Source organism: Zootermopsis nevadensis, unplaced genomic scaffold, assembly GCF_977971745.1.
Source record: "Zootermopsis nevadensis isolate Lab colony 2312 unplaced genomic scaffold, Znev_1.0 Znev_ptg000003l, whole genome shotgun sequence".
Classification (NCBI taxonomy): Eukaryota; Metazoa; Arthropoda; class Insecta; order Blattodea; family Termopsidae; genus Zootermopsis; species Zootermopsis nevadensis.
The window spans coordinates 11,540,291-11,565,199 of NW_028259135.1; the positions used below are offsets into that span (position 1 = coordinate 11,540,291).

Consider the following 24,909-nt stretch of genomic DNA (forward strand, 5'->3'; position numbering starts at 1 on the left):
TGCTACATCACAAGCATATCTCATCATCCTTGGATTGATTACGCTAATGGTAAATTCCGATGTTTGTATTGCATGGTGATCTGGTATTGCAATAGCCAATATAGATCGAAGAAACTTCATTTGTGCTGCTTTCAAACAACCAGTGCCCCTTTTCTCAACACCAAGGTTTCGCACTGTATTTCATGATTATTTTTACTCTAATTTTTAGGTCTGTTAACATTTGTCTGTCGAAATTTCTCTTAAAACCCCAGAACGTGCGAGCTTTGAACTCAATTTAGTCCGCTCTTTGGTTTCGCACGTTATATATCACGTGGGGTCTTTATCAGCCTACGGTACACTGACAACTTGTGTTGTTATCTCGATGCCAGGTCGTATGAACGTAAGAAGGGACAGTGAACGGACAAAGCTTTGTTATTTGGCAAGGAAAGTTTTCTTAACGCTTCTCTCGTCCCTCTTTCATTATTTGCCGATTACAGGAGCTTTGGGTAGAGGTCGCTCGAACAGTGTGTGATAATTATGAGTTCAAGTCTCGCTGACAGCAAGGCATGAATGCGTGTCTTCGTCGTTGTGGAAGATCCTTGTGGGTAGAGGCCTTGCGTCTGCCAGAAAAGCCAGGCATCGCCTGATGATAGCGGCATTAAGCTCCTCCGAAACGTCGGTTAGATTTTTACCAAACTACACGACGCGGTATCTTGGAAGACAGTCTATTTTCGTTCTTGTTGCCACGATAACCTGAAATTAGTGAATTTGAACCCAAGTTTTAATAAATAAATATGGCGTTGGACGAAGTTATTAACACGATAGAACTTATCAACTCTTCTGGGAAACTTCTTCATTTATAAGTTTATTTAAGTGGTCGAATTTGAGCTGACAAATTTGTTCGTGTTTTGTTTGCTTCTCCTTCAGTTGACCTTTCAAGCATTAACGTTTAAAACACGGCATTGATGTATTTGTGATTTGCATTCATAATTAGGTCAGTACTTTTATCAAGAGTTTCCGTAGTAAAACATCGTTAGCTTTCATTCATGTAGGTAACAAATTACGCAGTGAAGTTTACCAGCATTACTTACATTTCAATATAATTATAATTTTTATTGACATGTATTGTTGAAAGAATGAATCTCAGCCTAACACTGCCTTTTTCCTGCGATGCATGTTGAAGTTTGCCATTTTAGCATTTATATATTGTATGCCTAGTTTTGCACCAACAAAAGTTTCATCGTGGCATAGTAAATAACTAACTGAATATAGATCACATTATGTTCTTATTACTTACGTCTATATCTCACACCAATCGTTTGAAATATTTTCGTCATAATACATTGAAGTTTCTATTACATGTCACACTGTTAAATGTTGGCACTTGTAATTTTAACCAATATTTTAAGGTTATATTATGTGAATTTGAAATTTCTGTGATTCAATGTGGGAACTGAGTGCAGTTAATAAAGATAATATGACCTTGTAGGCATTGAATTTAAATGGGGACGTGTGAAAAATTCTCAAGTGTGTCAGTATTTTGGATGCGTGTTTAATGTATCAGACACCGAGGTTATTGTTCGGTCACATACTGTAAGAGGACAGGCTTTTTTATTATTTTCATTCATTTTATCGCTAGATAACCTTACGATCTCTCATTTTTTCTATAGGTCAGGGTCATCGGGCCATTGTCTTACGTAATAGACTTCAGTGGGTAAATAAACGTGCGATTCTCATACGTCAATTATTTCCACATGGGCAGTGTTACGTATGAAGTGAATTATCGGTACCATGCAGTTACATTGGGTTCGTCCTTCTTTGGAAAATCGTATTTGATATAAAAATAAAGAATAATTTTGGTTTACTTGTGATTATAAAACGAAGAAGAAGAACATAGAGAAGCAGCATATAAAGTACCCCAAAGTGGACATATTAGTTTGTCAGTAGTGGTAGCATTGTAGAGCGGTTCGTCGTCTGCTCTGTATAGGTTATAACTGCGTTGTTTCGGTGTAATTTGTTTAGTGAAAGTATTTAAAAATGAATGAGGGATACAGTGAAAATAATGAATTCTGTAATTATCGATCCCCACTCTCAACACGGTATGCGTCGAAGGAAATGCAGTACAACTTTAGTGACATGAAGAAATTCTCTACTTGGCGCAAGCTGTGGGTTTACCTCGCTAAAGCACAGAAGGTACCGTTCTAAATTCATTAATGTTTCTTCTTTAGGCGATCGTGTGATTCATAAGGTAACTGATTCTAATTGGTCACACAAATTTTGTTTATTCTTGGAGGCTTAAAAGTGATTACATGTGTTGAACTTGTCGAATGTATTTTTTGAGTATGAACGTTGTGATCTGCCGTGAGGTTATGGCTGTATGATTATGTAGTAATTATGATTCAGATACATTTTACTTGAAATGGGAATTTACTTCTAAATAACACAATAAATGCACATTGACTGCCAATAAATATCAACTTGATTTATTAATTTGAGTGATTTTAAGCTATACCAAAGAAATCAGAAATGTTGAAGTGATTGGTTACTTCATTATTTGTATGCAGATCCATGGAAATATACAGGTCCACTTAATATGGCACTTACCTTCTGTTAGGAAATTACAAAATAATTTCTTAAGGGAGGAAACAATTATCCCCTAAAGGTCTGTAAATTGCAATTGTGAGGTAAAGAATTATAAACAAGATTGAAAATGTTTTTTTAGTAAGTTTATTTAAAATTCATTTATATAAGTTGAAGACAGTATGACCTAAGTTTTAAGTCACATAGTTGTTCCATTCATGATATGGCAGATTTTTTGACAGGATTCATGTTGGACGCATGAGCTGTACAGGCTGGAAAGGACTAAGAAATTTTAATTTGTTTTAATTGGGTGTTTTTCGTGAAAACCTGCTTGTATTTCTGCACATGTGTTGAATGTTAATATTTATTGCAGCTAATAATGTTTCAAACAAAAGTTAGACAGAAATTAAACACATTTTGTGCCAATGCCCTTCTTCTTACAGTTTTTGAGACAATTAAACAGGATTTTTATGTTATGAACACATAACTTAGGATCTGTCCTTGCTCATTTGCCCCGCCTGTTTGTAGGAGAGTATCGAAAGTCGGCATTTACAAGATGAAAATCTAGAGATAATAATGAAGTGAACACACTAGAATTGTTATTCTGAGTGTGAATTTTCTAATTTGTTCAGTGTGGTATTAGTTACTGTGTTTGTGGGTAGCCTAATGTTTTTCATACTGAAAACTTAATTATTTTCCCCACCAAAAATTAGTGTCAATTACAAATGAAAATCATAAATCTGTCAGTAGAGAAAATTTTTGAAAGGGAGTAACAGCTAAACATGGGTGTATCGGCATCATCCATCCACACTGATTAGATTAAAAATTTAAGAACATAAATTTATGTGATTAGTATTGAATTTATTGAAAAGATAGGTGAGTTCTCTACCTTCACAAAATTACCACATCTTTAGTTGTACATGTGGCACTTTGAATCGGTAGTTTCATGTAACTGTGTTAAACATTCAAACATCGCTGTTGGCTTTCTGACTTCAAACAAAGTCGCCCAGGTTTTGAATCAGGTGTGCTGCAGTGAAGACAGATGGGTTCTTACATTCCACCACCCTCTGTTGTTTTCTTGCCATTTGTAGCAGTGATATTTGATACATAGTTGTTAAATAACAGAACAGTGATGATGAAGTGGTAAGCCTAGAAATAGAAAGATACTTGTTAGCTGTATCACACTTGTATTATTTTCTGTGTATTCTAATTCTTTGTATATATAGTAAAGTTGTGTGTTATTAATAATTTTTGTTGTTGTATGTGGTATTATGTTGTTCAGTTGTTTGGAAATGAAGATCCTAAATCATTGTTCTTATTGCACACTTTGATTTGGAATACAGTGTTCTCATTTAATAATCATATTTACTATGCAACACCTAGAGTTCAATAAACATTAGTTTAATTGAATTTCAAATGGTGTATATGTACTTGTGTTTTACGAGAAAGACATGAAAGCGTTTTAGGTCCTGTATGCAAATTCTTATTCTTAATTTGTATCGCAGTTGTAATTAAAACACCAGTCATATACCATTTTCATAATCATCGATGTATGTAAGGGCAGCGTCCATCAGGAATAAGAAAGCAGTGATGATGGTAAAGGCGGCAGTTGTGAATTCCAATGTCTTCTGTGTATCTTTATCCTTGGTATGATGTGAAAGAGCAGTCTTTGTTCCATGGAAATATATCTGCACGCTTCCAGCAGCGATGAACAGAATGAACCCTGCTGTCATGTACAGCATGTCCTGTTGATAGAAGAGTTGCGTCTGTTACGTCACGTTTCCTCAGTGTTGGAGCCGAGTGGTTAGAACTTTTGTGCTGTATTTGGGAGGTGGGTCCCTGCTTCTTAAAATGATGGTCCAGAAATTGGCTAACCTGACTGAGGGTTTTCTTCGTTTTCATTTATCCCTCCAGACAGATGCTTGGATAGTACTTTAAATTAGGACACCACCATTTCCTTCCACATACCTTTCATACCATCAGAGAAACACACCATCTTCATCTTCAGGGCTGAATACAGCGGCAGTATGTTTTGCCAAAACTTTGGTATGTACATACAAGTCTATACAGCATCACAACCTAGAATAACCACGTCATCTCGTGTGTTGTTTTATGGAAGGGATAATTCTCAAGTCTCGGCAGGTGTCAATATTGGTCAGATCTGTAACCATCAGTGCTAACTGAGATCTCAGTCGGTGTCAGTGATTTACCATCCCTATTATAAAACCTATGTAGAAGTTGAGTTAAATACCCACCACTTTTCTTGGAACTCTGTCGTTGATGATGAGGCCTATCATAAGCCCCATAATGACAATGATGTAGCCGCCAAGAACTACTGGATTGAGAAACTGCATTATTTTTCTGCTTTCTGTTGTTACTGGTGCATTTATATAGAGACCCATTACTATACAAACTAACACCTGCAAAAGAAACACTGCTGTTATTGTGAAAGTCACGGAGAAGTGGGGAAACATTGTTCATCTGTGTCTCATGATATTATGGAAAAGAGGATTTATGTCAATGACGTCACTCTTCAGGAGAAGGAGAATGTTTGAGACATCTATGCAGTTGTGTACTTTACTCAGACATCTATATTTTGTTCCTGAATCAAGTATTGTGCCCTACTGATATAACTTGCATCACTATTAAAACAGATAAGAAGTAAATATATCAAGAAATAAAATTTGAGTTAAAATTACTTTTCAGTGCATTCATTACAGACTTAACAGAATGTATATATATTTTGTCTGATGTGAAGATTTTATAACCTGGCATGTTTTATTCAGGCTAACCTAACCTAATGCTTGACTCTTAAGAATGCTATAAATTCTACATTTTGAAACTTTGAAAATCTTCAGTTTCCAGAGATTTTTAGACAGTTCTGCAAATTTTACATATTTTCAAAATTTCTTTGAATTTTAAAATTTTCGAAAATTATTAACTTTGACAGACATTTAGCCAATATTGGTAATATTTGTAATTCTTCAAAATTCTGAAATGTTAGAGTTTATAATTTTGGAAATTTTACAAAAAAATTTCTTTTATGAACTGATTAACTCTTCTCCTATATTAAATTACCCCCTCCACTCTTCACTTATACTCGGGATGGCGTAAGAAGCTATGACGACAAGGCGTCGCGAAATTTATCGTTGAAGTGTCGTGTAAAGGCGACAAAAAGTGTAGATGAAACTCGCCATGAAATTTGACACGGCGTTTTATGTGCAGCAGTGAGTAAACTTCGGATGTCATTGAAAAGGACTTTGAAAACCTAAACCTGGCATCGCGAAGACAGTCGTTGCCACGCCGCCAGGCCCTGAAGAGGAGGTTTCAAAATCGATGCCCTCTCCTGACGCCAATCGTCCTGACGCGGACAAGAGACGACTTATATACTTCAGGTGAGCCTCGGAATGACAATTGTAACGACGTCGGAAAACCGTCTCCAGGCATCGTGACAAGACTCGTAACGACGACGCCACAGGCTATTTTTATCATTGATGACCCTCCGCATATCCTTGAACAAGACGTGCCGAAACGGACGCCGAGCGTCGCGAGTTCAATCTCCGTACGAGGCCAAAAGACGCTAAATTTCCAAATGGGAGCGTGCACCGTCACATACCCACTGGACGCAATATATGCTGCGGTTGAGCCTCCAGATCACATTTCAGGTGAAATCTGTAAAACGACGCCGGGCGTCGCGACGCCAATTTTTGCGTCTTATGTACCTGAAGGCCATATTTATCACTGACGAAACTCTGTGGGGCCTTTTAGAGGACGTTTGAGAACCGACGTCCGGCGTCGCGACGCCGAGCGTCGTTACAACCACTGGACGCAATATATGCTGCGGGTGAGACTCCAGATCACATTCAAGGTGAAATCAGGAAAACGACGCCGGGCGTCGCGACACCAATTTTTGCGTCGATATACCTGAAGGCCATATTTATCATTGGCGGAACACTGTGGTGTCTTTTAAAGGACGTTTGAGAACCGACGCCGAGCGTCGCGAATCGTTGCGACTGGACGCAATATTAACAAACGACCGGCGTAGAGCCATCGTGAATGCCGTGCTAAAACGACGCTGTTAGCGACGACGTCCTCGTTCGTGACAACAGACGCCGCATATGTCATAGGTGAGCGCCGCGAACTCAGTGCACACGACGTAACAAAATGACGCCGAGAGTTGCATAGCAGAACTCAGAGACGCGAGCTTTGAAATGAAACCACCCTAACCTAACCTAACCCAACCTAACCTGTCCCAACCCAAGCAAACTTAACCTAACCCAACTTCACCTGACATAACCTAATCTAACCCAACCCAACATAACCTAATCCAACCTAACCCAACTTCACCTTACATAACCTATTGTAACCTAACCTAACCTAACCCAACCTAACCTAACCCAACTTAGCCTAACCCAATCTAACCTAACTCAACCAACCTTGCCTTTCCTGAGCTAACCTAAACTTGCGCAGGCTTATGCGACTCGAATGAAGCCTATGAGTGTTGAATTTTGAAAAATTTCGATCATTTCATTTTAATGCAGTTTTGCCAGTTGTGTTGATTTTTGAAATGTTTCTAAACATTAAAAATTTAATAAACATTTTATGTTAGGTTTTTGACAGTTTTTGTAAGATTTTGTGCGTTTTAGAATTTTTGAAAATTTGTGAAATTTTGAATATTTTAATAATTTTCGAAAAAATTATTTTACTGATATTTTATTTTTTGAAATTTAAAAAAAATATTCGAAATATTATTTTATGTAATTGCCAATTTTGGAAATTTCTTAATTTTATCAAAATTTGTTAACATTTGAAATTGTTTATGAATTTTGAGATTTTTCGAAATCTCTATATTTTAGAGATTATTTGTTAGATTTGAATGTTTTTGTGATTTTTCCAAATCTGGAGAATTTTGAAATTTTGAAAATATTTGGATTTGAAAAGTTTTCAAATTTGTATATGTTGGCTATATTTTGACTATTTTTAAATGTTTTGAAGTTATTATTTATGTTAATGATTTTTGAGAGTTTGAAATATTTTCGAATTTTCAAAATTTTCGATATTTTTTATAATTTAGAAATCGTTGCCAGTTTGGGAATTATTTGAATTTTTCAAAATTTTATGAAATTTTTGATATTTGATTTTTTTTAAATTTTGAAGCTTTGAAGATGTTTAATTTCGGAAGTTTTCGCTGTTGCTTGATGGCTGATGATGACTGGATATTGGTAAAATAATTGAAGTGGACGTTATTTTGTAAATGTACCTTTGTAGCAATTGTTTTCAACATTTCACATGTAACTTATTGTCAGTATTATTTGTCATCAAGTATTATAACATTGTGATGGAATCAGTTAAGATAAGTGTTGAACATGTAGCTCAGTAGTGGAGAAATGAAATGTGTATAAAATATTTGTTAGAAACCTGATAATGGCGGAATTGAACACCCGTGAAACGTCAGCGTACATTTTCCAGACGACACGTCGAAACATCACAAAACACCAGACCTGAGGTTTTCACAGCTCTGAGTCTGAAGATGATTGTCTTCTGTGTTGTTGTGCCCGCCGTTGTGATGGAGGCAGCGAGGGCCTCTGAAACGTCGGTGAACGTCTACCAGACTACGCGGCGCAACAACGCACAAGACAGCCATTTTCATCCCAAAAGAAATCTTTACGACTGTTTTCACTTAACTATTCGTAATTTGCTTTTTTTAACTACATGAAGTCGAAGAAAGTTTCACTGCTTTGTTGACACCCACCAGTTCGATAATCTTGGTTGTTAGTCTCAAGTTAGTTAGCAGATTCCTTGACATTTGGCACAGATCACACGCGTTCAGAACCAAGTGGATGCAATGCGCGTAGTTAGTGACTCGAAGTTTGCACTCGGGGAGTTAAAATAAAATTCAGTAACGAATTATTGTTTCTTCTTTTCTGTCGCGGGTTCTTCAACTCACTGAGCTTCCACATCCACTTCAACAAGTCTCATTTCCTCTTGCTGTTCTCTTCCCGGTTACTAATTCTTATCATCTCTTAATCACGTTTTAACGTCGAAGGTTTGTCTCCGGGAACATCAACAACGGCGTAGCGTGGAACTTGATCCGAAGACCCAGACAGACGTGTTCATTGGTAGACAACGAATACGTCAAATTAGAAAATAAAATAAGCGATCTTTTAGAAGTCTTATTTACTAATTGTTAGTTTACACAAAAGTAAATTGCTAAATTGACATGGTTGCCAAGTGTACATATTTTGACACATTAAATTTCATACAAAATGAGAGAAGTTTCATTACTCCGTGGAGCGAAATTGTGAAATATTATATCAATTTTTGGTTTTACTGTATTAAATTCTGAGCTAAAATTTTAGAGCAGGGGTTCACAAACTTTTCGAGACCTTTTCGTATCGACTCCCTGATTGTGAATTTGTAAACGCCATGGAAATTTATTAAAATGTAGGTCATCTGTTGCCAAACGTCACAAAAAACTCGATAATTTTCATCAGAAATATCAGCAATTAGCGAGATACGGCATTTATTTGAGCTGTCTTCAGTGCCAGTTTAATTTATGTTGTTTGGGTTCGCATTCATCCATCTTTGTTCTTGATTTGACGTTTTTCTTCAATAAGCTGAACAGTTAAGCGACAAGAGACAGCCAATTTAACAAAACATTTTCTGGTATCACGTGAATTTATTATCGCACGGGGCGATACAGTAAAAAAAAATATACGAAGGCCGCACAGAATACAGTGGGCCCCGGTTTTAAGAGTGTTCATAGAGACGATAGAGTTGTATAAACGCTCCAGCCAATATCTAAGAAATAAAACAGTGAATTTATAATGCAGAGAATGCCAGATGCGAGTAAGAAGGCGCCTTGTCTGTCAAGTGTTTTACTGCTGTCCTCATCGTCGTGTGTTTCAATGTCGTCTCTGCTGGAATAGTTGTCCAGCTGAAGTTTGTATGTTACTAAATAGAAACTGTAGCCGTCTAAGGCGACCACTCCTGCTACAAGGAAGAGGATTCCAGCCAAAGTGTTGAAAATTCGGACCTGCGAGAAAAGAAACGAATTAGTCTTTAATTTTTGCTTTTGGATGTTATTAAGGATATTATTGAAAAAACAATGGCTTAACAGAACTGTGTGGACCAAGGATGGCAAGTTTGACACCGACTGAAGGTTGTCGCTTTCTAAGAGAACCAGGTAGAAGCCAAGAACTAAACTAGATAATTCATTCAGCAACAGGAAGTATCTCATTGAAGTCCAGTGGATAAACAGGTAGACTGGCGCCAGTTGTTATTGGTTTAGTAACTTTTGATGTAAATTTGGCACCAGGTAGCGAAACAGTTTGCCGTTCATGATGTGAACACTGCAGATAAGTATGAGAAGCCTATGTAGAAGGAATCTATTGCAATGTAGGTTCGGGAGTTACGTATTTCCTACGCTCGTGTATAGTTTCTTGGAAATGTAGTTATGACGTCTGAAGGCATTGGTAATACCTTCGTTAAGCGTATAAGGAAATGTTCGCACTCTGATAAATATTTGATGAAATTCTCGCAGAAACGCATGAAGATGTTCATACTTTTGTTGGACTTCAAACTAAATTGGAATGTGTTGACAAATTTCCCCAATAAAAAATAATTACGACAATTCGTTCAGGATTCCTCGAGTTGTTACAGGCGGAGGGACACAGACAGACATGGCGAAGGTGATAGGCTAATTTTTTTTTTTTAATTTTCGTTGCGAGCTAGGTAAAACAAAAGCCCGTAGAACTGATTAACGGCGTATGATGGTATACTTACTATAAGTTCAGGCATTCTGTGTCCCGTGACGTAGCTGAACGCTATGACGGGTGTGATGATGAGGTATATGGAACAGACGATGTAGGGGAACAGTTGCGTTGTGATGTTGTTCGGTATCCTGTTGAGCCCTTCGGAATACAGACCAATGCAAACTACTGAGGTGATCTGTCGCGAAATGAAAAGGTCAGATATTGAGTGATTTGTCATAAAGGGCAGGGTATTTAAGTTATTTTGTATCTTCGAAACTGCTTTACTGTGTGTAATTTTTGGAAAAAAGGCACGTAATTGTATATATTTTCAGTACCAATTCAGCAATCCTGAAGTTCAGGTATTATAATAATGACGGTGTACAGAAAGTGATTTGTACCAACCATTTGCATGAGCTTGAAGATGAAGGGAGCTGGCAGGGTATAATGTGTAGGCGTTATATCATCCTGCTGCGTGTCGTCTAATTGTAGGACGTAGCTGTTCTCTGCCCATGAGACATTATTCCGGGTTGTCGAACGTGGTGGAGAATTGCCATCAGGGTCGGTGCTGCAATCGAACATACCAGAGAGATTATGACTTAAGTCCGTGAGAATCTGACAGTCTCTAAGACTCATTTTAATATTACCCTGTCTTCGTCTTCTGGGTTTTAACCAAAATGTGAAGTGTCCTTTTCGTTGCATCCGATAAATTTTGTCAAACGTAACTTTGTACTTTAACTGAAGTGGCCAAACTGCGTGGTAGACTGTACGTAAGCTCGTATTTGAAATGCCAACATCGCACTTTCTTCACGGTCATGTACCGAAACATGACACATATATTATTTATAAGCCCATGCTAATTTCGGTTTGTTACTGAAATTCTTCATTTTGGATTACACGTTTATTTTTCGTATGTAACCCCGCTTTGTTACCTGTAAGATTTCAAATGAAGTAATGGTAATTTTGGTTTCTGCTGATGCTTTTGTTCTTGCGGTGTTGATGGCAAGGTTGCCATGCCGACGTAAACGCTGGTTCCAGACACTGGGTACTTAATGTAGTTCTCACAAGCAGGGGACGTTCTGTAGTCACACATCCTTGAGGAAACACGGCAACTTCAGCTTCCTTCGTAACTCCGTCCATCCCAGTGATTTCCGGTGATATCAGCTTGGATAAAGCTCTATGTACTTCCTCTGTTTACTGCACGGGACTTCCTGATTCGGCTTATGATAGAAAGATAGGACTGAAAATTAGAATTGAAAATCAAGACAAGCGACCTCGGGACGTTATACTAAATGCACGCAAACCGACGCCAACACAAAACGCCGTAGAAAGCGGAGATGAGCGAAGAGATGCCATCAAAAACGACGATGGAAAACGGACGCCGACTCATTGAAGCCAAGAGGAGTCCAGTGACGCCGTGCGACATGATCCTTGCAAAACGACGCCGAGCGTCGCGACGTCTGTCATCGTGATCCCGACGCCAAATGTGGAATTTGGCGTCGGGGAACCAAGGGAAGCCACAAGACACGATCTTAGATAATCGACGCCGAACATCGCGACGCCTGTCTTCACGGTTCGAGTCCCGGTGAAGATGTTGAGTTTAGGAATGATAATTTTTACTGTGATATTCAACTATGCGTATAGAAAGATCATGCATAATAAAAAATTTTGATAATGGTCGTGTAACTTTCGGTTTTAACATCCTTTATTGTAAAACTTATTAACACAGGCTGAAATTGGAACTATAAATTGTTTCAAGTGATTTTATTTCAACGTGCATTGTACATTGTAATTTTATTTTATTTTATTTTTTAAGGTTTAAGCAACTACTGTGATTGTGAGTTATGGTGATGACAAAGTGAAATGTACGCTGACAGCTACGTCAGTGAGGTACAGCATTGAGTTAACGAGGCAGAGGGCACCCGTTGTCAGCAAGAACACGGCTGCTGTCTGCTTATCGGCGTCCTCTTCTTTTCCTTTCATGTCGTGTTTGAATTTGCGCCAGTTTTGAAGAGCAACAGTTCCAGCCACCAGGAACAGAATCCCGGCCAGAGTATTAAATATTCGGATCTGTAAGACAAAGCACACGCCTCTTAATGGGGCCCGAGGGTTCGCTACAATTTGGTTGTATTTCACGTTCCCATGGCGTCGAGAAATGAAGACAGGTATCTTCAGTACAACTCGTTTATCATCATGGATTTATTTGGAAACTATATGGAATGGCGTTGTTTAAAATGTTTAGTGAGATTGTAACTCGGAGTGCATTGAATGAACGCGTAGGTTAATTTCTGAATTGCAACAGGTCAGGGGGTCAGCTCCGTAAAAGTTGGAGAAGAAGAATAAGAATAATATATTTAACGTAAAGAAGCCATACCGGTAGACGGTCTAAAGTAAAATGTAAAAATTTCCCAGCAAACCCCCTTTTGTAAAGTATTCCTACTTATTTAAGACGTGGGTGGATACTTACCAGAATTTCGGGCATTCTGTGACCCAGTACATAGCTTATGAGAATGACGGGTGTGATGATCATGTAGGCTGAGCAGACGAAGTATGGTAACATTTGCTCGGTAGTGGAAGATGTGACACCGTTCACACCTTTGGAGTACGACCCCGTGCAAACTATGGTACTAATCTGCCACAAGAATCCGAGTATCAGACACAGGTAAATCCATTTAGTATCGAGGTTAATACGTGGATGTTGATGTTGCCACGCTGACATAACGGCGAGAGGGATGTTTTTCCAGAGTTTCCTCTAGCACCTGTCTTCCCATCACCCCCTGCTCTCGTATCTCATCCCCCTTTCGCTGTCATGTCAACTTGGCGACATTGGCATAACATTTTACTGTTTGATAATATAAAGTGTATGGCGCCGTAAAAAAATTAAAACAGTTTACAACTCCCCTCCCCATATTTTGCCATATAACAAGTTCTCCTCTGGCCTAAGTTCTGGAACGTTCTATGTGTAGCCTACCAGCTGTGTCAGCTTGAAGATGTACGATGACGTGCGGACATGGTTGTACGCCGGGGAAATATTATGTTGGTTTACCAACTGCAACACGCTCTGACGTTTTTCCATCCATGAGATGTTACCCTTCGGCGTAGGACAAGGGGAAGGACCTTCAGTATCTGTGCTGAAAGAAATTTTTGCAGTAATTGTATTGTACTGAATGAGCCGACGTCGGGGATTCATTCAGTAATGCACCAACACTTAATTTTTATGAACGCTCAAGTAATATACTTGAAAAATTAATAATTGAAACTACACGGAAAAGAAAGTTAAGTGAATAAGCTAAGAAATGTATGCATTTCGTAAAAATTCCGGTGCGTTCGACAGAATCTGGCCGTTGATATTTACGAACGGCGCCTGTGACGTCAGAGACGGGGGATTCCCCACGTGGTTGCGTAGACTGCTGTCTGGCTGGCTGAGGTTTCCGTGTCGGGTACAGTGACCGTTATTTTTGTCCGATTTTAACAAAATTTTGTAATGTTTCGGCGAAATTTTAAACTTTCAAATTATAAAATTTCGTAAATATCTGTTTCTTTATTCTATACTGTTACGTTGCAGACATGGCAGATTTATTTCCAACTTAAAAGTTGCGAACACCCCTGAAATTGATAAGAATCAGATACGTGTAGATAAGATACGTTATCTTTATTAAACGAATCCATTAAAAAGCGAGTTATGTCACTAAAGGACAATTCTTTCCATTAAGTTGTGCAATATAATGCATTATTGCATAGTTAGTGAACCCTCTTTTCAATGGCATAGCAAATATAGCGTATAATGGTTTATATGGGATAAGGGTTGAGGCATGAACGTGGTCAGTCACCTCCATTCAGTGCCGAGATTAAGAATATATGGGGCCACACCTCTGCTCCCCTATACGTCTTAATTGCGGGATGCTTTTGCACACGAACAATTTGAACTTTTTATGTTAGACTTGGGGGGGGGGGGGGGGGGTCTACGGTGATCCATATTGGCTACTTACGACCGTATAAAATCATGACGGTTATCGACGTTTCGGAACAATTTACCGGCTTCTTCGGGGTACACTTTAGCACTTCGATATACTAGGAATAATTTTCAACGAATCTCATTGTGTGGATCCACATGAAAACCTCAAGTTATGTTATATGTATTTTCTAACTTAACTACAGAGAGTCGAAGTTTGGTGGCATTACCTGAACGATTTCAAGTGGAGCAATGGTGTTCTGGGTTTCTGTTTTCTGGTGTTTTCCAGAGGGGCAGTTGGCTGTGAAGACATGATGACGTAACTCACTTGCTGAACAGCTAACTCCGCAACTGCTCGAAACGAAATGCCGTCTGTAGCTACCACAAACTCGACTTCCTTCCCCCCCAGTTATCTTACCTAGGATATACCGACATCTGGACGCTGCTGTGAGGATTTGTGAAATCTCCTCGGATGATCAGCCTTTTAAGTATGAACTTCTGGTCCCACGTTTTGGAACCATGGTTCCGAAACGTCGGATTGTAACTTCATAATTACACTGTTGACCGTCCTCGAAGACTTAATTGCATTCAGTCGCTGCGAAAGCTTCCAATCTTACGTGGAGAAATTGGTGAAAATGATTTTTTTTCTTAAATTTACCGAACCGGCCATGTTTCTGGAGTCTGTAGATTGTGGCTTAGCTGTTTGCTTTAACGGTTCATTCTATTACGAAAGCCTGAAATCTTTCGTAGTTACTTCTCTGAGTGAAATCTGAGTAATGTGGGTCTGTCTTGCCAACCGGGAATGTGTCTGGATTTATCAGTGCCATTCATTCTGCTTTCTTGTTCTCCATAAATATTTTTGGACTCAGAAACATAATTCTCTGGTTTATTGTTCTCGTTCGTATTTATACCAATGACGCGTGTTTATAAATAGTTTACATTTTCCTTCGCAGCGAATTTAACCAATGACAGGTAAGGCCTTTGCTGAGTAATAATTGTCCATATTGTCCAAGTATTCCTTCAGTAAGGGTCCTCGAGTTTTACTACCTGTTCGTTGTTCAGAAATGCAACGAAATTAAACTACAATCACGGATTAAGCGGGTGGGTGGTTTTCTCAGTCAGTATAGTGAATAATTATGGGCTGGACGACCGGGGTTCGATTCCCGGTATAGGCACAGACTCTCCTCTTCGTCACTACCTCGAGACTGGTTGTGAATTCTGCGCAGCCTCGTGTAGAATGAGTACAACTGTATTTTTCTGGGGGATAAGGAGGCTGGATCGTGAAACTGTACCCACATTGCCATGCGACTTCATGTTGTGGCGTGGTATTAATCCAAGTTTTTCCAATACTCTTCACTAAATTCTCCCCAAATTTTTGTCACTGAATTTCATCATTAATGATCTGTTTTCGTGGTTAGTCGCGCATAATAGAAAACGTTGCTGCTAAGAAAGGAAACATTTAATTTATTCTTGTGTACTAAATGTCTTTTATTGGTGTATTAGATATTAAAATACAATAATTTACAATAAATATATATTAGCCTATATGCACATTGAAACAGATTCATAGCTTACACATATGATGACTAATTCAGTTACAAAACACATAAATGCAGAATTATTCACTACTTTATTTGCAGGGCAGGGTGTATTTATGTCACCATAGTAACTAAAAATAAAGGGAAGTGACGTGGAACTGTGTTTCATGTACAGATCACGTACCATAGCTTCTTGAAAAAATAAGAGTTTTTTACAAACAAAATCAGGTTTAATCCTGTAGTAAGAAAAGAGACCCTTATCGTGCAATATAAACGTCATCTCTTTTATAATCAGCGTACTTTGTATTTACAAAACCATATGAGGTGAATTACAAAAATAAGTTCAGTTTAGTGTATTTGTTACTCAAATCAGATCTCAGGAATCTGTTTTACCTTTCAACATGGCTTTCTCCTCTCCACCTACGTACCCAACTCTGGGATTATATGGAAAACTGTCATGTAATCGTATGATAAATCCCTGTTCCCCCGGTCAGTTTTCGATTTACTGCTACTGCCCCCCCCCCCCCCAAAAAAAGGTTTGTTTTTCTTTCTTTCTTTCTTTTTTTTTTTTTCTTTCTTTCTTTCTGATGCGTCAGAATCCGGACTGAGCCAAGTGAGATGAACCTCACGGGTGCTGGACAGTCTTAGCTACTTTGACGGCGAGAATAATCTTCAAAGGTAGAATTCTTAACAACAAAACAGTCTAAAACGTCCGATTCTTACTAAAATCGGTGATGGAGACTAATTGAGACATGCACTGCGAACAGTAAATGAATAGTTGCGATAGTAGACTTACATGGCACAGTTCCGTGCTTATGGAGGAAATGCTTCCAGACCACAGAGTGAAAAGTAACTCACTTTTGGAATGCACCTCGTGTTTTATTTCTTATAATTTCACACTTATCGTTTCTTAAACGAAAATTGGCAGAGACATTGCACTTTTCTGAAGAATATTTTTGTGCAGTTCTGAAATAATCGCTATTTCGTTCGTACGTCAGCAATTTATTTGTAATTTTTTGTTGTTGGTTCTATCTCGAAAATGTCACCTCATGTTCTTACGATGTTCAACCGAATGCAATTGTGAGACATAAATCGACCAGGAAAATGGAAGCGTTGATGATACCGAGGATTCCCGAGGCTATCATCATGTTCATGTATTTCTTGGGGTGTCCCATGTGTTTCGCTCCGTCCCACAGATGCCTCCAATCATCGATGATGATAGATCCCGCCGCCAGAAATAGGGCGAGCCCCACCAACGAGAACAGCGCACACTGTAACACGAAAATTAACAGCGATCTGTCTCAATGTTACTTTTTGACTACCCCTATACTTTTTCTACCGTTCTGTAAATACAACTTTTCACTGAAAGAAAATTCTTCGTATTTCTGAGGACTTGGGTTCAAATCTTAAGCTGTTTCAATTGGGTTTTTCCTCATTTCCTCCGGTTAAATACTAGAGTAGTACTTTAAAACAGGCTACGACCCCTTCCGCGTTCTTTCCAATTTATCATCCACAAATTAATCTCCACTAAACACTACACCAAACGTCACCGCCGAATTCATAACACTCCTCCTTCCTGATTTGTGGTTTTAATGACACGTTGACGATGAATAAATCCGAAAGACAATTCAAAATGTTTTTTGAGGACTGACTTTTCTCGCGAGGCCCTAAAGTCTGCAGTTCATTATAAGTAGCTGATCAGAATCCTAAGCAAAAATAATTGCCCATTCCGTCGTTTTAATGAAAGAAAGTTTAATCCTCCGAAACCACATTTGCTCCCTCGGTTATCCGACGTTTCGTGTCGGAACGTTCCATGGCGTGACCTTGCCTCAAAGAAAAAGGAAGGAGGCTCGGAAACAAATACCCAGTATTAATTTCCTTAAAAAAATCTTTCATTTAAAAATTTTACATTATTTGAATACTGTTTGTGTTTCTGAGATTTTTGATTTGAATCAGTATTGAATTTTTCGCAATTTAATTATATTGTAAATTGAGTTGATATTTATTTTCATCTTTTTCGATAGCCTTTCATATTTTTCGACATTTTCGATTATCCGATCGCCCTTAGATCCCCTTTAGGTCAGATAATCGGGACTCTGTTGTACTTCTTCGTGTGCTTACCATAACTTTCGGCATTCGCTCAGAATGCAGCTGTCCTAGGATGACGATGACGTTGACGAAGATAAATCCCGCGTATGCGACGCTCACAAGGCTGATATGGTGTGCGTTTGACTGCATCTTGTGGTTTATGGGATCCACGATCAGACCCGTACAGACGATAGCTAGACTCAGCTCCAATAACTTCAAGGCGACTTGAATGCGTCTGACAAATATCTTCTTGTCTTCAGACATCTGAGGATATATTATATTATTAGCTCAGTGCCTTCACGTGATGGAGTTTAAGAGAAGGAGGAATTTGAGCAATGCTTGTTACCGTTTGTATTCTTGTCTGTTACGCAAAGTACGCAAAAATATAATTTTACATATTTTGTATGGGTGTGAAACCTGGTTTTTCGCGTTATGGTAAAAACATGTATTGGTGGTTTAGATTACTGAGTTTCTAGACTTTGCCCACCGTCTGTTATTCTAAAGATACATGAAACTTTATTTCTGTTTTGTATTTGTTCTCAAATACTTATGTTTCAGAAATATTTTAAATGTAGTTTTGTCTGTATTTACTTTTAGACTAATTTAATAAACTTACATTTTGTTTTTTTTTTCACTTTTAGTACTCTGTACCTTCCTATACAACGAAGTGTACTATTTACTCACTTATGTAGCGATTTCCAAACGATTCAGATGAACGAGTTCTGCTTCCGGCTTAGCTGATAACCAACTGATATTATTAGTAATTTTATGCACCTACTATTTATATGTTCTCTGCAAAGTGTGTACACAGATTGTGTTTTGAACAGGAGCTAAACAATGCTTCGGGCGTGTTAATTGAAGTCTGGCTCTTGCATATAAGGAACTGAATGGAATATTTGACCTTACGTTACGTGTTTACCAGTCGGTGCTAAATGTTCTAAGTAAGTGTGTCATGCCTGCGTTAAAACAAAGGAAGAAGCATAATTTTTAAGAAAACGATAATTTTATTTGGTAGTGTTATTCGTTGAAACTTTCCACCAACTTTCAGGCAAATGCTTACATCAGTAATATTGGTATAACTTGTAGGATTTGAGGTTTTTCAAATTTTAAGATTGCTGTATTTTTGGGTTGTTGTATCGTGTATTTCCACCAACGTTTCAGAGATCATACTGCCCTGATGACGGAGCTGCTGTTCATAAGAACGACAGTCTTTTTGAAGAAACAGCATTCAGTTCCATTCATTCCTTATTTAAAAAAGAGTTGTTCCGATAAAGCATATTTGTATTATCAAGGTTTGTGTGTTATTATCACCCTGGATAAGATTAACTTACCTTTTTCAGCTAATTACAAAGAAGGTTGTTGTATTTTTGTGTTAAATGCTGTTTTTAAAAAAGTCTGCTGATATATTTAATCAAATAAATATTGTTAATATTTATTAACTCTTTGAAACCAAAGCTCATCTAAATCGCTACCACAAAGAAATAATTTCCTTTAATTTGTTATTCTTGAAGCGCATATAACTGTGAAATTATAGGCTAATGATTTTCCGAAATAATATTATTTATTGCAGCACCAATAAAAGTTACAGTTCTATTGATTCCTAATGGACACACATTTCCACAGAAATTTGTACATGTACATTAGAGTAATAATTACCGTGTGCATCTTAGAAAAAGTGACTGATTTATCATGAGACCAGTGGCTTTGAAATCTAAGGTCAGCAGACAATTTGCTGATGCATAAAAATTAACCGTAAATCGCTTGCTGGCTCAGAGCAGTGTGCAGTCATTCTTCAGGCAGTGTTCCTGTACATGACTGAAGAGTTGGAGCATTCAGTGTTCAGTTAGTGCTTGGAGAACAATATAGCGTATTTCTTTTGATGAGGCATTAAATTTCAAACATTATGTAAGATTAATTTTGACGTCCTTTGATCAGTTGACTGGACGCTTCATGCAGGGCAGTGCTGTGGCCAACAGAGCTAATAAGTCTTTGAATTCTTTAGCTGAAGTTTTTGGCGAAGAAGTGACGAGTCAGTGATTGTAACCTGACTTCTCACCTAATTTAAATACTTGTAACCATTGTTTATGGGGCATGCTAAAAGATAAATTATAAGTGAAAAATCCTCATTCATAACGAGAACCAAAAGAATATTTGGCAGGAAATTTCTTTTATTCTAAAAGAAAAGTTTTTTGTGTGTTTAGAAATGTTTTTTGCAAAATGCGAGACTTGCTTCGAGCCTCAACTTTCAACTGTGTTAGGTCATACTGAAAAATAAAAATGGGTAGTGGATAACTGATTTCTCCTACTCTGCTGTGTGGGAAGCTTGTCATAAAACCCTACAGAACCTGGTTTCATGATAAATTTAAGACCCTTTATAAACACAGTGCATGATTCAAACTTACATTCTGCCATGTCTGGTTTAGTACGTTACATTTAGTTATGCTCACTTTTAACACTTCTTTTATTAAAAATGCTTCTTATTTTTTCTTTTAGGTTCAAAACCTGTTTATTCCACTACATTTTTTCATAGTGGATCCTAGAGCAATTAAAATTACACCCCCAGTAGTTTGCTAGCCTGACTATTGGTGGGTTTTGTGTTGGAGTTTTCCTTCTTCTGTGCTATTTGAAATTCTAGGTTTCTGTTAATTTTGATCTTGAAGTATTTGTATTCTGTTTTTTTTTTTTTTTTTTTTTACGAATTTCATACTAAAGTATTTGTATACGGTAAGGCGATTCTAAACACTCCATGCACATTTAAAAATATCCGCGCCCTATGGGCTGTAGAAAAGATGTTGATGGGTTAACTTGTGCTTGATTTTGAACCGCAAAGAACGGTTTTCGAGTAATTTATGTCCTTCATAAAAAAGTGTACAAAATACTTTTCTTGGAATCAGAACATTCTGTATGTTAGTTGATATCTAATTTATCTTTTAAGCTCTCATTAAGGAATTTCTTGACTAGCTGAATGTTAGTTTCTTAAGAAGTTTTCTGGTGCATGGAGCCAATTAGTGAAAGTTTCTGAGAACTTTCACATTTATACTCAAAATGTGACAAATTTCCTTCAGACTCTTTATACATTGATAAATAAGCATTTTCCAGTCAGAATTTCCTACTTCGTAAATCTCGGTCATCGTGTGTGACCATTCTAACTCTTTTTTGGGTTCCTGTTGGTCATGATTTATAAGTCTTTAGCTGGAATTTGTGGATGTGATGCGAGATGAAGATGACTTTTGTTGTGTGACATTGGCGGTCTGTTGTTTATTTGTCTTTGCTGAAGTGTAAGAAGCTGAGGACAGTGTCCAGGAGGTATGTAGCACCGGTCAGCACGCAGAGACTTCCTACAGCTAAACCAACTTCTCGCTCTGAGTTGAAGGTTGTAAACTTGTGTTCGCTCTGGTATCCGTGCCAGTAGTGGAGGGCCGTTCCTCCTACAGCAATCCACATGAAGCAGCCCACAACGTTCATGATGATCTCCTGAAATGCGTGTCAAATAATTCAGCACATGACATCTCCATGCTTGAAGAAATGAGACATCAAGAGGTGGATGTGGAATGATTTTGCATCTCACGTACATTGGATGAACCCTGTGCTTTGATATCCTAGAGCAGTGGTATTCAACCTGGGGTAAGTGTACCCCCGGGGGTACGCGAAGACATCTTAGGGGGTACGTAAAAGTATAATTATATTATTTTATGATAAACACTGAATAATCAGTAATGAAATTTATTTTATTTAATTTAGATTTAGATTATATACTATTTATAACTTGAATTATACACCAACAACTTTTGGGGTACAAAGTTGAAGAGAAATTATATCTGGGGGTACGCGAACAAAAGAGGTTGAATACTACTGTCCTAGATGATTATTTTGTCTTCTAGCATTGTCATTAAACTGATACATGTTCTTGGCCGTTTTCCTTCAATTGGAAATTCGGAGTAGATCTTTTCAGTGAGCACAACAAATTATGTTTTATTCTTTTGCCTGATGATGGTAGCAGAGCCATCGTCCAAAACGTTGTATTTGTAGCTAAATAAAAGACGGGACGAAAGAAAATTCTGAAGGACGTAAATCATTTTGGGAAAAGTAGCAGACAAAAAGTTTTAGAAACTTACCACAAGTGATTTCTTTTGTTCTGTCGTGCCAAAACAGAAAGAGATAAGGAATACTAATGTGTATATGAAGAATCCAACGATGACCCCAGAAGCAACAATTTCAGCATCGGGATTTTTCTCTTCATTGAGGTTCCATGTGCCACCAACTCCAAGGAATCTTCCATCGTAACCCACTCTGTAGAGAATCAGGACTATAATATTAAGTACCTGCAAAAAAAAAGATTTTTAGCAAGATGAGAAAATGACCTAAATAAATACAGTTTTATGTTTTTTATGATGATGGCAAGTTTGAAGTTTTTGTGTTTGAGTCTAAATTGTGCTATCTTCCTTATAATTCAAAGAAGCGATGGAAGTAGGAATATATTAAAATGGTAATTATATAGAATGGGTGAAGATGAATAACATATAGAGGAAAGAATGAAAGGAATAAGGAAATTTTTGAGGCACGTACGGGCATTTAGTTACTAAATATGTGAAGACACGACTAGTATCAATTGAAATTCGTGTTGAAGCAGAGATAAAGTTGTCCATATGTTTAACTACGCACCACAACATTAAGATGTGTCGGGGAGTGGAGGTATGCCTCCGTGGATTTCTAAACCGGGCACTAGTAGATTTTTTTAAAATCCGCAATATTGTTCGACTTGTACTAAAACGTTTTCCTGCCAAATCATATTTAATGAGCGATAAACAGGATGCAATGGTTTGTGAGTCATTAGCAGTTTCCATGGATTATTTCTGAGTTTGTCCTTTATTTCATTACTAGAGGCTAAGTGATTCTTGCGTTTTAATGGTGTTATCATATCTATGTTTGTACGCGTTATCACATGTTTTTACGACTGTGACCAAGTTAAGTGACGCATCGTGCAACCATCTCGTATCGTTGTTGTGAAACTTATAGATCAACCTATGAAGATACTCTAGCATTATGTATGACCCGTCAGCTGAGAAGACATGAACTTTTTTGTGTCGAAACATTTTATTATATCATCATCTTTGCTAATCGTATTTAAAGTGCAGAATTTATTAAGTACCACGATAGTATGGCCAGTCAAATGTGAAAACATCTTCAGGGCGAGTTAAGCCAGATTTATACCAAACGCACCAACACAAAACCGACCGTCTAACCCCAGACTACAGACTCCTGATAAACGCATACTCCGCCAGAACCCACCATAGACGCCACCGTTGCATTCCTTGCTACCAGAGTCACCACCGTCGGAATTAATTTACAGTTTTTCCCCCACGTCTCACGAACGGCGCTGTCATACATCCGGTCGTGGCGGATGTTGGCTGTTATGTAAGGAGCAGATTTTCCCGTCTTCGCGCAGGTCTGTCAAGAAGTTTCTTCGCTTCAGGTTTACCACTTAAATTTTGTATGCATTTTTTTTATCTCCCATGCGTGCTACATTCCCCACCATTCCACCTTTCTTGATTTTATCCGATTAAATTTGTCGACACATCCGAAAACGTTAACAAATTATTGTGACGCTTAACATACAGAGCGCCACTGCTTGTAAGACTGGTGTTTTATTGAATTTTATCTTTTCTGATCGATACAGATAAGCTATCATGTGATTAAAAAGCCACGTTCACTATTTTAATGGACTTTGTTCGGTAAATTTCAGCCTTTATTTGAGGGATGTTAAACTCGTCCTTTTTTGGGGTCACTTACAAAAGAGGCGACTATTCCGAGGGCCGTGACGTGGGTGGGGAAAAACCATAACAGTCATTTCTTTAGTCTAATTCCAGGCTTAAGCTTCAGACATTTTTTGTTTTTCTGTTTTCTCACAAGCTCACGCAAATATGGATTTAATTCAAACACGTTCCCCACTTTATTTGACTGAAATGTAAAGTAGCTGTATGAAATGCGTCTTAGACTTAAAAGTCTATTAAAATTGGATTTTTTTTTTTTTGGGGGGGGGGGGTTAATTCGAGAACTGAGTCGGGCTTCATAAAGCATCGATGAATTCTGAATGCACGTCGCAGAAAACCGATGCCGACAGATTATTCCTGTAATTGAACGTTCAAGAAGTATTTAATCCGAAGTGAAAGTTTAAAATAAATCAACCTTTGTCGCGAATTAATACCGAGTATGGATTTGTTTGTATATTTAATTTATTTATTACTCACAAGCTTCAAAACTTTTATGAAGATGGTCGCTATCGTCGTAAAATCCGCCATTGTTGACTGACGCACTTGTCACTCGACTTCCAAATTTTAATACACTTCGAGTAGATAACGCTTCACTTGTATGAACACAAACGTAAGATTTCCACCAACAGTTTTAACAAAACGAAAGTTTTTCTGACTGAGAACACGTAGAACCTCAGTCTAGTGCGGTCTGTAACCCATCTATCAGGCTTGACTTTCAGCTTATCTCGTGACGCATTTTTAAGGTGTAGTCACCGTATCTTGTAATTAACCAATTCTGTATCTTGCAAAAATAGTTTAAGTAACAGGTAAACTATACATCTGTATATATTTTGTAGTTTAAATTCCGAAGAAGCCTTTTTGTGAATTTGAGATTCTCCTTTTAAGAATATTAGTAACATTTTAGTTTATTACGAATATGAAATATCTTATTTTTTATCATGTATTTAATATTTTGACCGAATTGTGACTTAGTCCCTTGTGTATTTTGTTATTTATCTTATCTTAGACCTGCGCAGGAATTAGCTTTCACAACAGGCCAGCTAGATAACAGATAGTCGATTTTACTGTCCAGCAAGTGCATTAAACTACATTTCTTTCGTCATGATTTGTCACTAAATTAATGATATTACCGATCGGGACCACCACATTCCAATTTTCCCCCCCGCCTTTTTGCTATAGGACTATCAAACGTATATTTGCAACGAAGTTGAAAAAATTCGTCTTATAACTTTGCCACGTCTGTCTGTCTA

The 24,909-nt window shown here is 37.8% G+C and overlaps 6 protein-coding genes across 7 annotated transcripts in view; 1 reads left to right on the forward strand and 5 right to left on the reverse strand.

The window, feature by feature from the left end:
• Positions 1 to 24,909, forward strand: part of Adsl (adenylosuccinate lyase) — a 33,912-nt gene that overhangs the window by 3,422 nt on the left and 5,581 nt on the right. The window contains exon 1 of one of the 2 annotated variants that reach the window (XM_022081316.2): positions 1,698 to 2,172. The exons of the other annotated variant lie outside the window; for it this stretch is intronic. Coding sequence (XP_021937008.1) covers positions 2,017 to 2,172 — 156 coding nt within the window. The 5' untranslated portion in view covers positions 1,698 to 2,016. Of the gene's footprint in view, positions 1 to 1,697; positions 2,173 to 24,909 lie in introns of those variants that run through there. 2 annotated transcript variants of the gene reach the window in all.
• Positions 2,691 to 8,568, reverse strand: LOC147874982 (uncharacterized). Its single transcript, XM_087342536.1, has 4 exons — positions 8,312 to 8,568; positions 4,815 to 4,979; positions 4,091 to 4,304; positions 2,691 to 3,708 (listed from the first exon to the last, which is right to left on the reverse strand). The coding sequence occupies exons 1-4, from the start codon at positions 8,363 to 8,365 to the stop codon at positions 3,674 to 3,676; spliced, it is 468 nt and encodes a 155-aa protein (XP_087198662.1). The 5' UTR covers positions 8,366 to 8,568; the 3' UTR covers positions 2,691 to 3,673.
• On the reverse strand, positions 8,720 to 11,726 carry LOC110838271 (uncharacterized). The gene is made up of 4 exons (XM_022081327.2): positions 11,243 to 11,726; positions 10,716 to 10,878; positions 10,345 to 10,509; positions 8,720 to 9,595 (listed from the first exon to the last, which is right to left on the reverse strand). Exons 1-4 carry the CDS (start codon positions 11,401 to 11,403, stop codon positions 9,320 to 9,322), a joined length of 765 nt encoding a protein of 254 aa, XP_021937019.2. The 5' UTR covers positions 11,404 to 11,726; the 3' UTR covers positions 8,720 to 9,319.
• LOC110838277 (uncharacterized) lies at positions 12,047 to 14,627 on the reverse strand. The gene is made up of 4 exons (XM_087342534.1): positions 14,493 to 14,627; positions 13,282 to 13,441; positions 12,778 to 12,942; positions 12,047 to 12,380 (listed from the first exon to the last, which is right to left on the reverse strand). The coding sequence occupies exons 1-4, from the start codon at positions 14,573 to 14,575 to the stop codon at positions 12,153 to 12,155; spliced, it is 636 nt and encodes a 211-aa protein (XP_087198660.1). The 5' UTR covers positions 14,576 to 14,627; the 3' UTR covers positions 12,047 to 12,152.
• On the reverse strand, positions 16,389 to 18,694 carry LOC147874983 (uncharacterized). Its single transcript, XM_087342537.1, has 3 exons — positions 18,573 to 18,694; positions 17,922 to 18,152; positions 16,389 to 17,071 (listed from the first exon to the last, which is right to left on the reverse strand). The coding sequence occupies exons 2-3, from the start codon at positions 18,150 to 18,152 to the stop codon at positions 16,865 to 16,867; spliced, it is 438 nt and encodes a 145-aa protein (XP_087198663.1). The 5' UTR covers positions 18,573 to 18,694; the 3' UTR covers positions 16,389 to 16,864.
• Ssk (smooth septate junction protein snakeskin) lies at positions 19,431 to 24,379 on the reverse strand. Its single transcript, XM_022081332.2, has 3 exons — positions 24,137 to 24,379; positions 22,004 to 22,210; positions 19,431 to 21,362 (listed from the first exon to the last, which is right to left on the reverse strand). Exons 1-3 carry the CDS (start codon positions 24,185 to 24,187, stop codon positions 21,147 to 21,149), a joined length of 474 nt encoding a protein of 157 aa, XP_021937024.1. The 5' UTR covers positions 24,188 to 24,379; the 3' UTR covers positions 19,431 to 21,146.